General features: G+C 38.9%; 1 protein-coding gene across 1 annotated transcript; it reads left to right on the forward strand.

Moving 5' to 3' along the window:
• The first annotated feature begins 177 nt into the window (after nucleotides 1-177).
• Nucleotides 178-11,484, forward strand: LOC114211862 (uncharacterized). The gene is given in 7 exon segments (XM_088023493.1): nucleotides 178-330; nucleotides 1,048-1,172; nucleotides 2,469-2,512; nucleotides 6,332-6,458; nucleotides 6,701-6,827; nucleotides 7,931-9,465; nucleotides 9,468-11,484. Coding segments are annotated over 5 exon segments (1,848 nt in total). The 5' UTR covers nucleotides 178-330; nucleotides 1,048-1,172; nucleotides 2,469-2,497; the 3' UTR covers nucleotides 9,512-11,484.
• Nucleotides 11,485-12,073: the final 589 nt, after the last annotated feature.

Consider the following 12,073-nt stretch of genomic DNA (forward strand, 5'->3'; position numbering starts at 1 on the left):
GCTGCCGCTGTGGTACAGTCCAAACTCAGGAATAAACTGAATTCCTCGGCGTGTACGGACCTGACTGGACTCTCAATATGGCGGCTCCCACTACGAGATACAGCGCCTGGGAGCCGCCATCTTGCCTCCTGAACAAAGCCGCCGAGGGTGCAGACTGGGCCAAACCGCCCAGTACGGAACAGCGCAGGCTCAGGAGCCCCGCGCTGTACTCTCCCAGACAGGAAGCGGGAGAGTTCGCCAGTATGGCTGTGACAGCCGTCCCGGCTAAAGCGGTGATGGGCGTTTCAGGACCTGATAAGAGAGCCGCAAGTCGGAAGGCGGCTATGTGCGGTGAGTCCGTTAGATTGGTAACAGGAGGGAAGGGGTCTTTGAGGGTCAGTGATTGGAGGTTTATGACGTCAGGGGTGGGGAGGTTTGTGGGATTAGTGTTGGGTTTATTAGGGAGACAGGGTTGGAGTAAGGTATGAGATTAGTAATTGGGGAATAATGTGTCAGTGATGGGGTTGCCTGTGGGATCAGAAATGGCGTGTAGGGGGACTGACTGGGGTCAGTGATTTAGGGGACCCTGGAGAATCAGTGGTTGGGGAGGGGGCTTGGACTAAATGACCGGGACATCCGTGTCGTGGTCAGTGATATGATCGTCATGGGGGAGTTCTGTGAGTGTGTCATTGCTAGGCCCGAGGATTCAGAAATTTGGAGGGAGCAATAATGGGATCAGGTAGTCATGATGATCAGCCCCAATTTACTGGGAAAGACTTTTACATACATTTAAAATTTCCACAGGTTTTAGGCAACCCTTGAGTTCTTAAAGTTTAGACCCCCTTCTCAGTTCACCATTGCACCCTGAGCCTGGTGCTTCCCCACCCGCCACGATCCTTTTAAAACAAGACCGAACAAATAAAAAAGGATGGATTATATCCAAAAGTGTGACTTTAGGCCTTTTTCTAAGCTTATTGAAATCATTTTATATTTTATTCAAGAAACACTTACTGAGCACCTGCCAGGTACCCAGACATGAGCATCACTATTTTGGTTGTTTCCTTCCAGATCAGTTTTGACAACGCCTGGAATACTCCATATAAAACAGTCTCCCTGTCATGGGAGCATTCAGTTCCTCTGAACCAGTTGTCTTGTCTGCATGACTCCTCCTGGGACTGAAAAAAATTGACCAGGTATATACCTTCCTGCACTGTAGTATATTGTCTTGTATGAGTGGTTCCAACTATCACCATTTTTATACGCAGATGACTGCACTGTTGAAAATCTGCAATTATAGTTTAAACAGAAAACATCTTTTTTTTAATTAAAGATTTTTATTTATTTGTCAGAGAGAGAGAGCACAAGTAGGGGGAGCAGCAGAGGGAGAGGGAGAAGCAGGCTCCTCACTGAGCAAGGAGCCCGATGTGGGACTTGATCCCAGGACCCTGGGATCATGACTTGAGCCGAAGGCAGACGCTTAACAACTGAGCCACCCTCAGTTGTTTTCTGTTTAGGTGTCCCTAAACAGAAAACATCTTTTTTTTTTTTTTAAAGATTTTATTTATTCATTCATGAGAGACAGAGGGATAGAGAGAGAGAGAAGCAGAGGGAGAAGCAGGCTCCCAAGGAGCAGGGAGCCCGATGCGGGACTCGATCCCAGGACCCTGGGATCATGACCTGAGCCGAAGGCAGACGCTTAACCATCTGAGCCACCCAGGCGCCCTAAACAGAAAACATATTAAAATTAACATTTTGGTCCATGAATATTGTTTGGCAGGAGAATTTACTGAGTTGACGGAAAATATAAAAGATCTCTTGGGAGATTATTAGAATTCAGCTACTGATTCTTTCTGGGGAATAAGGGAATACATTTCTCAGTTTTCCGTTTGATCATGGCCATTCTTAGTGCTAGGGTAGTCCATCTGCAGTTAATCTTTATATAAATCTAGGGGCGCCTGGGTGGCTCAGTTGTTAAGCGTCTGCCTTCAGCTCAGGTCATGATTCCAGGTCCTGGGATCGAGCCCCGCATCGGGCTCCCTGCTCGGCGGCAAGCCTGCTTCTGAACCCTCTCCTACTCCCACTACTTGTATTCCCTCTCTCACTGTGTCTCTCTCTGTCAAATAAATAAATAAAAATCTTTAAAAAAATCTTTATATAAATCTATTCATGTTTTTTGCTTTATAAAAATATTCTACAAATAGAATTATTGGTTCTTAGGGGAACAATAAGCTCTTAGTCAATATGAAACATATCTATACAATTAAATCACCTTGACCAAGGTTCTGTATCATCATAGTGTAGTCACAAGAGGACTTCCTTCACCTAGTGCTTCCTGACCCTTCTGCAAGGACCAAACAGCCTTATCCCTGGTTGTCCCATCATCCACCTGACTTCTAGTGGTGAATGTTTCTGGATTGGTGAATGTGGAAGCTGCAGACTGGGTCTGGTCTGTGAAAATGTCCTTCTGATCACTAGTTTTGCTCTTTCAGGCATCTGCCCTGTTGGAAGACAGCAGAAAATGATGAAGTCCCAGGTGAGTTGCTTTTACTTTTAATTTTTAAAGTTTCCTCTTTCATTTTCTGTCCAGTCAAATGGGGAAGTACAGATAGCTAAAATTTGGAGTAGGGAAAAGGTAACCAAAATAAAGATCAAGACCTAGAAAGAGTTCTAGGTAACATGTGGATAACCTGACCTGAAAACATTTTTAAAAATGGATGTATCAATTTTTCTGATCTTCTTGCAGACATCATCAATTACACAGTCCTCTAAAGAGAAAACAGATACATGTCTCATGGAAAGAAATTATTTCTTGCCATGTAAGACTAAAACAGATTTCCATTCTGGATCTTTCTCTAGGTGGTGGAGTATACAGTGTTCTCACCAACACTCCTGTGGTAAATGCAACAGTAGATTTCTTATAGCTGTATCATAAAATGATCTCTTTTAGAGGGAAGGTATCGTAATGTCATAGCTAAACGCCTTGAACCTTATTCTTCAGAGCTGGGCACATCAAACTCCCGCCTGTAGGCCAAATCCAGTTGTCTGTTTTTATGAACAGTTTTATTGGTAGCACAGCTAAACCGTTTATTCATGTATTGTTGTCTACAGCTGTTTTCCTGCCACAGTGGCAGCGTTGGGTAAGTCACCAGAGACCATATGGCCTGCAGTGCTGAAAATACAAACTTTACGGGAAAAGTTTGTTAGATTTCTGGTTTAGAGGACCTAATTGATTACAGAGGCTTTCTATTGTCCAGTTTTATCTACTGATAAAATCTAGATAACACAGGATAGGTACATTTTGAATGGTCTTCCAAAATCTATTTTCTTCCCAAAGGGCAGTTCTTAAATTGTAATTATCTGGCAAAGCTTTGTAGAGCACAGGCCCCTGATGTTCCATACCCTTCGTTTGATTTCAGATTGTGTAGGATCACTGTCCAACTCAAGGCCAGTTCCTTCTCTGCGCTTCCATTTTTAACAGTCTACATTACTTTTTCTCCCTGCCAACATTAGCTATATACACGGTATATAAGTTTTGAACTATATAAACGATAAAAATTTAAAAACTGAGACTCATTTTAACTTAAACTCTCTTCCTCCTGAGATTATCAGTGTTCACCATTTGTTTGTAATCTTCCAAGCCTTTTCAATATGAGTATAACCGATTAAGTGTGTACCTGTGAAAGTACAAATGTATAAGAGTGTCTCTTTATTGTGTTTTTCTTTTGGAAAAATAATGTTAGAGTAAACATTCTGTGCTGCAACTTGTTTTTTAATTTTACTGTCCCATGTAAAGATTTTTGACTATTTTCCTGTGCCAGTACCTAGATTTCTTTATTATCTTAGCAGATGCATAATATTTCTTTGCAAACTGGTTGACCTGGGACTGTTTTCTTATCTTTATAATGAAGCTTAGAATCCTCATAGGGTTGTTATGAGAGTTAAGCGAATAAAAACCATGCCTGGCACTGTATCTGGGGATGGTTTGTTCTGTATTAAGTGTTAGTTGTTGTTATTGTTAGTAGTATTATTATGTCATCATCACTATTATTGTCAAATCTAGAAATCTCATGTATATTTTACAGTAGACTTAACAAGTGAGTTCTATTGCGAAAAGATGGGGTTGTTTTCTTTTGGATGTCAGTAGCTTTGGAGTTGTGCTGTCCAGCACGGAGCCACCAGCCACATGTGGTTACTAAACATTTGAAATTGGCTAGTCTGAATTGAGATGTGCCATAAGTGTAGAATACATACTGAGTTTAGAAGATATAGTTCCAAAAAGCTCACTAATAATTTTTAAAGATTGGTTACACTTTGAAATGATATTTTGGATGTATTGGGATTATTATATATATATATAATATTTGAAAATTAGTTTTTGATTATGGCTACTAGAAAGTTTAAAATTACCTATCTGGTTAGTCTTATATTTCTGTTGAGCAGCTTTAGAGAAGGAGAATGGATTTTTTATTAGCTTAATAAATCCAACTACCAGAGCTAATTAACTGATTATATGCCTCTTCCTGTAAGAAGAGGGATTTGTATTTTTTCCATAGTGTCCAGAAGTGAAGTCATGTTTGCACACGTCTATTCTCACTTTCTCTTTCTAACACCTGCTCTCCATCTCTTCCATTCTCCCAGTCACCCAAGCCACAAAAAAGTGTTTGTAGATGATAAAAGTACGATTTCCTACTGATTATGTACTGTATTTTTCTCACAATTAACAAAATCTATACATACTTAGTATGTTGAAGCATTTGAGTATATATATTTTTGAGATTTTATTTATTTGAGAGAGTATGCACAAGTGTGTGAGGGGGAGCAGAGGGAGAGGGAGCAGGAGAAGCAGACTCCCTGCTGAGCAGGGAGTCCCCATGCAGGGCTTCGTCCCAGGACCCTGAGATCAGGACCTGAGCCAAAGGCAGACACTTAACCGACTGAGCCACCCAGGCACCCCGAAGTATTTGAGTATAATTAATAAAGCAAAATCCAAATGTTAGAATTACATCTATTAATATTCCTGTCAGAATGGATTTTCTCTACATTCCACATTTATTTTTTTTCTCATGTCACTGTTATTCAGATCAAAAGAATATAACTGCTTAATGCACAAAACTATTTTTAACTAAATGTGAACTTGATTTTATTCTCTATAATCATCATTCATTCCTTTTTAGCAAACATTTGTTGAGTACCTAATGTGTGTCATATGCACTGGCTGGCTGTGGAGTATCTCAAGATTTAGGTTTTTTTTTTTTCTGGGAGGAATGCAGAGAAAAATTAGGTAAACAGATATGGAAACCAGCACTGACAAATAAAAGCTCTATAAGAGACATGGGAGCAAAGAACTGTTAAAGCAGAGATGGGGAGCAACTTAGAAAGCAACTTAGAAAGAACCAGCTTTCTAAGGAAGTAGGAAATAGGCTCAAAGGATTATTAAATCATGAGGGAAGTAGGATAAAGATGGGAAACATTTGCAAAAGTAGAAAGAGCAGAGTGGTTTTAGGAAGGCTGAGAATTTGAAGAAAACTAAAATATAGGTTGTTTCACGGGAAGTTTGACTAAGGGTGTTATTAAAACAATAAGATGCAAAAGATCTTGTTTACAATATCAAGGAGACAGTGTGGAGTGCAGTGATCAAGAACTCAAGCTATCGATTCAGAATACGTGCTTTTAAATCTGCTAGTTAATCATATATTCAGTGTATAACCTCTGGCAAGTAGTTACTTAACCACTGTAATCCTCAGTTTTCTCATATGTAAAATGAGGAAATTAATAAGGCTGTTTAAGGGACAAACTAAATGCCTGGCAGCTTGATGGTGTGAATGTGGATGAGAGGCATCTTAAGATTGAGATCACTTAGATGAGACTGATTGTATATGCAATTTACAAAATGTATATTGGGGTCCACCCTAATGACCTCATAGAATTACCTCTGCAATGACCCAATGTTTCCAAATACAGTCACATTCTGAGAAATTGGTGATTAGTACTTTAACATATGCATTTTGAAAGGGACACAGCTCTACCTTGAACGTATGGATTCGACATTATTCTTTTCCTGTTGGCTAACCAGTTGTTTCAATATTATTCTTTGAGTAATCGGTCTTCTTCTCGGTTATTTGAATGCTGCCCTTATCATTTATTAAATTACCATTTGCATCAAGTAGGCCTTTTGATTTACCTCTTCTATTTTCCTGATCTGTGTCTGGCACTTCTTGTAAAGACAGGATTTTGTATTGTTTCTGCCAAATACCATGATATGATATAAAAGTAGGTGTAGTACAATTTTGTATATTGCAATAGAAATGATGAGAATGATCACTTCAGGTTGAACAGGAATATACTGTTACAGGGCTTAGTATCATTCAAGGATGTGGCTGTGCATTTTACCCAAGAGGAGTGGCAGCAACTGGACCCTGCTCAGAGGACCCTGTACAGGGATGTGATGCTGGAGAACTTCAGCCACCTGGTCTCAATGGGTAAGGATGGCTTCCCTGCATAACTCAGACTTGTCCATCCAAGTTCCTTTCCTTATCAGGTGCCATGGTTGGTAGTTCCTGACATATAATGACTTTTATGATCTTCAGACCTTCCCAAATGGAGGTCATTGTTTTTGCTGAGGGCCACCTGGATTGCTTCATTGTAGCCCTCCTGAAACTACACCTTCACTTTTTCCTTCAGTGCAATCAATCCCAATTCCTCTGTGATTTCCATTTAATAGGATATCCAGTTTCCAAACCAGATGTCATCTCTAAGTTGGAACAAGGAGAAGATCCATGGATCATAAAGAGAGACATACCAAATTGGATCTTTCCAAATGAAAATCAGGACGATGGGAGACAAGGGAAGTAAAATATCAGTTTGTTTTGTTTTCTTAATTGATTGATGCCTGAGGTTTATGTTCTATCCTTATTGAAATCTCTTATTCTTTGTCCCTGTGCTGAGAATTTAGTAGGCATTCAACAAATAATTAAATAGTTGTAAACTTTTAGAAGGGGGAGCTATTTCTTACTGATCTTCTTTCTCTCTTCATATATGTATATTTTTAACACCTTTTATGAGAGGCAATAGAAAGGCAAATTCCTCCCAAGAACATAGGTTGTACTTCAGATGGTAAGACCTCCAGGTACATGGCTCTACACAATTATATGTCAAATATAGTTACTGTCTTAAAAGTTCAGAGAAAATGAGAGTCTAAAGATACAACAATTCGAAAGGCATTTTTCAGAACATGCAGCTGTAGCTGCTTTGAAAGATATATAAAGTGTTGATGATGCTGAAGGAGGAGGGTGAAGGCAGACTGGTGGGGAGAGAGTATATGAACAAAACCTTGAAGTTAGAGAATTAAGGCTTTTCTGGGAGAACTTTGCTAGTTTTACTTGGTACATATAGGAGGTATTAATGACAAGTAGTGGAATATAAGCTTGGGTTTTAAGTGTGAATCTGATACTGAATCCATAGCAGGATCTTGGATTTTTCTGTTGTTTGTGTTAGTTTTTAATTAGGAAAGTAGAATGAGGAGAGTTAAAGTATTTTGAGTACAGAGGGACCTTGTTTCTGTGGATAGTGGTGGCAGGATAATAGTAGTTAAGTATATTTATAGCAAATGGTTTATAAGATAAATGAATTCAAAAGGTGAAAAAGGTTTCCATTCAGAAAGCAGGGAAAATGGAAAGATTCTAGGAGAATAATCCAAGATTCAGAGTGATAATAACACAGATACTTTTCTGTCTCCATCCGTTCTAATTTTTTCCATGAATTTTTCTCTTTAACATCCTTTTCCATCCATTCATCTGATCATATTTTTGCTGTACTGTCCTACGAGATGGCTTGTCCCCATCCCTGTGTTCTGAGTTCATCAACTACATTGATTAATCATTTGTTCTGTTCTTCTGCATTCTGTTAATTGTTCTTTACAGTTGTTTTATTTATATTTCTTTCTTTTAGACAGGAAAAGTAACCTTGACAACCCCAAAGCATGTATTTTGGGGTCTGTTTCCTTCCGTAATAATATCCTGAAAGGAGTCACAAAGGATGGTTCATTGTACTCCATCTTAAAAGTCTGTCAAGATGGTGGCCAGCTGCAGAGATGTCATGAAAACCAAGACAAGCTTTTCAGGCAAGTAACAGTCATTAACAACAAAACAGTGACTGTGGAGTCAGGACATAAATATAATGCGTTGGGAAAAATATTTCGCGATTGCATAGAGCCAGATACTTTAAGACAAAGATCCCATAACTATGATGTATTTAAAAAGAACTTGAAATATCATATTGACCTACGTAGTTGTAATAAGAGCAATTCAAGAAAAAACCCTGATGAGAGTTTTGGATGTGGAAAATCATCTAGCCATGGTGCATCTGATTCTAATCTTGAGAAAATTCACAATGGAGTAATGCCCTGTAATAATAATCAGTGTGGAAACATTTTTAGTAGTAAACAATCCCTTATTCAATATCAGAATGTTGAAACTAAGGAGAAAACCTGTGTATGTATTACATGTGGAAAAGCCTTTGCTAAGAAGTCACAGCTCATTGTACATCAACGAATTCATACTGGAAAGAAACCATATGATTGTGGTGCATGTGGGAAAGCCTTCAGTGAGAAGTTTCATCTCATTGTACATCAGAGAACTCATACTGGGGAGAAACCTTATGAATGTGCTGAATGTGGAAAAGCCTTCTCTCAAAAATCTTCCCTCATTATACATCAGAGAGTTCACACTGGGGAAAAACCGTATGAGTGCAGTGAATGTGGGAAAGCCTTTTCCCAGAAATCACCCCTCATTATACATCAGAGAATTCACACTGGAGAGAAACCTTATGAATGTAGAGAATGTGGGAAGGCCTTCTCCCAGAAGTCACAGCTGATAATACATCATAGAGCTCATACTGGAGAGAAGCCATATGAATGTACTGAATGTGGAAAAGCCTTCTGTGAGAAGTCCCATCTCATTATACATAAAAGAATTCACACTGGGGAGAAACCGTACAAATGTGCTCAGTGTGAGGAAGCCTTCAGCAGGAAGACAGAACTCATTACACATCAGTTAATTCATACTGGGGAGAAACCTTATGAATGTACTGAATGTGGAAAGACCTTCTCCCGGAAGTCACAGCTCATCATACATCAGAGAACGCATACTGGAGAGAAACCCTATAAATGCAGTGAATGCGGAAAAGCCTTCTGTCAGAAATCACATCTCATTGGACATCAGAGAATTCACACAGGAGAAAAACCTTACGTATGCAGTGAATGTGGGAAAGCCTTCTCTCAGAAGTCCCACCTCCCAGGGCATCAGCGCATTCATACAGGAGAGAAACCTTACGTATGTGCTGAATGTGGAAAGGCCTTTTCCCAGAAGTCAGACCTTGTTTTACATCAGAGAATTCATACTGGGGAGAGACCCTATCGGTGTGCTGTATGTGGGAAAGCATTCATTCAAAAGTCACAACTCACTGTACACCAGAGAATTCATAACAGTGGTAAAATCATAATGAACTGAACACAGAAAAGCCTTCTCAGTATTAGCTCAAGCCTTAATAAATATAGGAACCTGACTGATTTGATATTTATGGGACATCTTTATAGATAAAATTGTAGAAGAGAATTCATGTCTGTAGTGTGGTGATACCTAGCTCAGCAAAGATGATGGAAAATAATCATAAATGAAGAACATTTTCAACATGGTGTATAAAACGTTTAAAGTTATGGTCAGTAGAACAAATTATGTATATAGAATATTGTCACGTTACATATTCTTTATTATACTACATTAACAATAACCAGACATTGTGAAATTGCTAATATTAGCTTGGCATAATTTTGGCCATACAGTAATTCCCAATAAAGGACATAAGGAAAGCTTGAGTAAAAAGAAAAAGAAAGAAAATCAACTCCTAGAAACTACATTATTAGGAGGGGCTTGGCATGACCCCTAAAGATACATGTAAAATTCTTGCACAAAGATAGGTGGATCAGATTCAATACAGGTGATGTTTATGCATTTTCCCATCTCAAGCATATAAGTTGACCTGTCTCTCTGGAAGGATCCTGGACCTTGAAATCAGTGCGCCTTGACCTGATCTCCCATTTATTCTTCCTCACTGAGAGTTTGGTATTGTGGAAATGCTTTGGTACTGAGCCAGATGGTCTTGTGTTTTAATCCTGGCTTAGCTACTCACAGATTGTGTGACTTCAAGCAAGCCTGCTTCACCCATCTGAATATTTTCTGTTATCATTGAAAAAATGTAGAGCACATTTTCAGTTAATATTAGTTCTTTTTATCTTTCTCTTTATCCTCCTGCAACGGGATGCTAAGACTAATGTGTAAAAACTACATCTAAACTTGCTTTGCATTCCAGACACTCTGCTCTTGATATCCCATTCCCATGACTGTTCATTTTACTGTCTTTGACCCTGGTAGCCTTGATTCTTGGTATGTTAAAGTGACATTTTATTGTGCTTTTATTATTTTTTACATACATTTATATAAACTGGTGATTACACATAAAGATCCTGTCTAATGTCTCTCCAGTTCTTTTCTGACTCCTGCCCTCCCCACAACTGTTTTCCCTGGGAACAAAGGACACTTGCAGAGCAAAACTCTTGGGATGAGAAAGTATGCCTGCCACAGATTTGAGAATTTGATATCTCTAAAATATCTCTTGCTCTCTTTCCTGTTGTTCTGCCTATTCCTCCATGAGCACCCTTATTTGTGGTGCCTGCAGAAGGGCAATACTTGGCAAGAATGAGGGTGTCTGTATACTTATGTTCACATAGTTCTTCATATAGTTCCTGCTTGATTCCTTCACGTTTCCTGCCCACCTGATCCTCTTCCTGAAGGGCTGAACTGTCTCTTAAGAAAAAATGGGGACCCTCTGGGTAAGAACCTCTGCAGGGGAGAGGACATGCCTAACGGGGATGTGAGACATTCCTAGTTTGTGTGGATAAATTCTTGACTTCATTATGAACAGTGAGCTGAGAACACTCACATCAGATATAAATTGACCATTCAGACCCAGGAAAGAAGGCCTAGGAGTACAGATTTTGGGTTTAGCTACTCTGACATTTTCTCATGGAAGATGTCTCAACTGATCCTTATGAGGCATGAGAAGGACCAAAAAATAAAATAATTTTGTGAACACACAGAAATTTAGTGAAGAGCGAGTTCTATATAGTGACAGCTATGGGACTAATGTAGATATAACAAAGATTCATAATTCCTACTTTACAGGCCTCCCATTTGGTTTCCCACTGTCACAAACCTCCAGCCAACCTTGTTGATCTGATGATGGACTTCTATAAGTATCCCAATTTAGACTTAGCACCTACTAATTTAATACTTCACCACTTCTTTTTTGAGCATTTTATTAGAGGAGCTAATCAGTGCAATGCAGCAAGAATAGGAAAATAGGCATAAGGATTAGAAAGGAAAAAGTAATATAGACATTGTAGATTATGCAATTATGTATAAGAAAAGCAAAGATATACTGATTAAATATTAGAAATAAAGGAGTTTAGTTGCTTTATACAGTTTCAGTATTGAAAAATAAACTAATTCTACATATGAGCAACAGAGTGAAATTTTTTTTTTAAGATTTTATTTATTTATTTGACAGAGAACGACACAGTGAGAGAGGGAACACAAGCAGGGGCCAGTGGGAGAGAAAGAAGCAGGCTTCCTGTGGAGTAGGGAGCCTGATGCAGGGCTCAATCCCAGGACCCTGGAATCATGACCCGAGCCAAAGGCAGATGCTTAACGACTGAGCCACCCAGGTGCCCCACAGCAGAGTGAAAATGTAAAGATACCATTTACATTAGCATCAAAAATAAGGACCACCTGAAATAAATCTAATCATATAGTGTAGGACCACTATATAGAAAATTATAAAACATTACTGAATAAATTAAACAAGGCTTAAATAAATTGAGGGATTTATCAAGTTTTTTGGCTGAAAGACTCAATATTAAAGATGCCTATTTTCCCCCAAAGTGATTTATATATTGGGGAGATGAGGAAAGAAATTCAAATGCAAAGGAATAAGCCCATTCATAAATACAGAGTTAGCTTATTTTATTGAGCAACAACGA

Source organism: Eumetopias jubatus, unplaced genomic scaffold, assembly GCF_037043125.1.
Source record: "Eumetopias jubatus isolate StellerSeaLion01/CBP00866 unplaced genomic scaffold, mEumJub1_p1.0 scaffold_5, whole genome shotgun sequence".
NCBI lineage: Eukaryota > Metazoa > Chordata > Mammalia > Carnivora > Otariidae > Eumetopias > Eumetopias jubatus.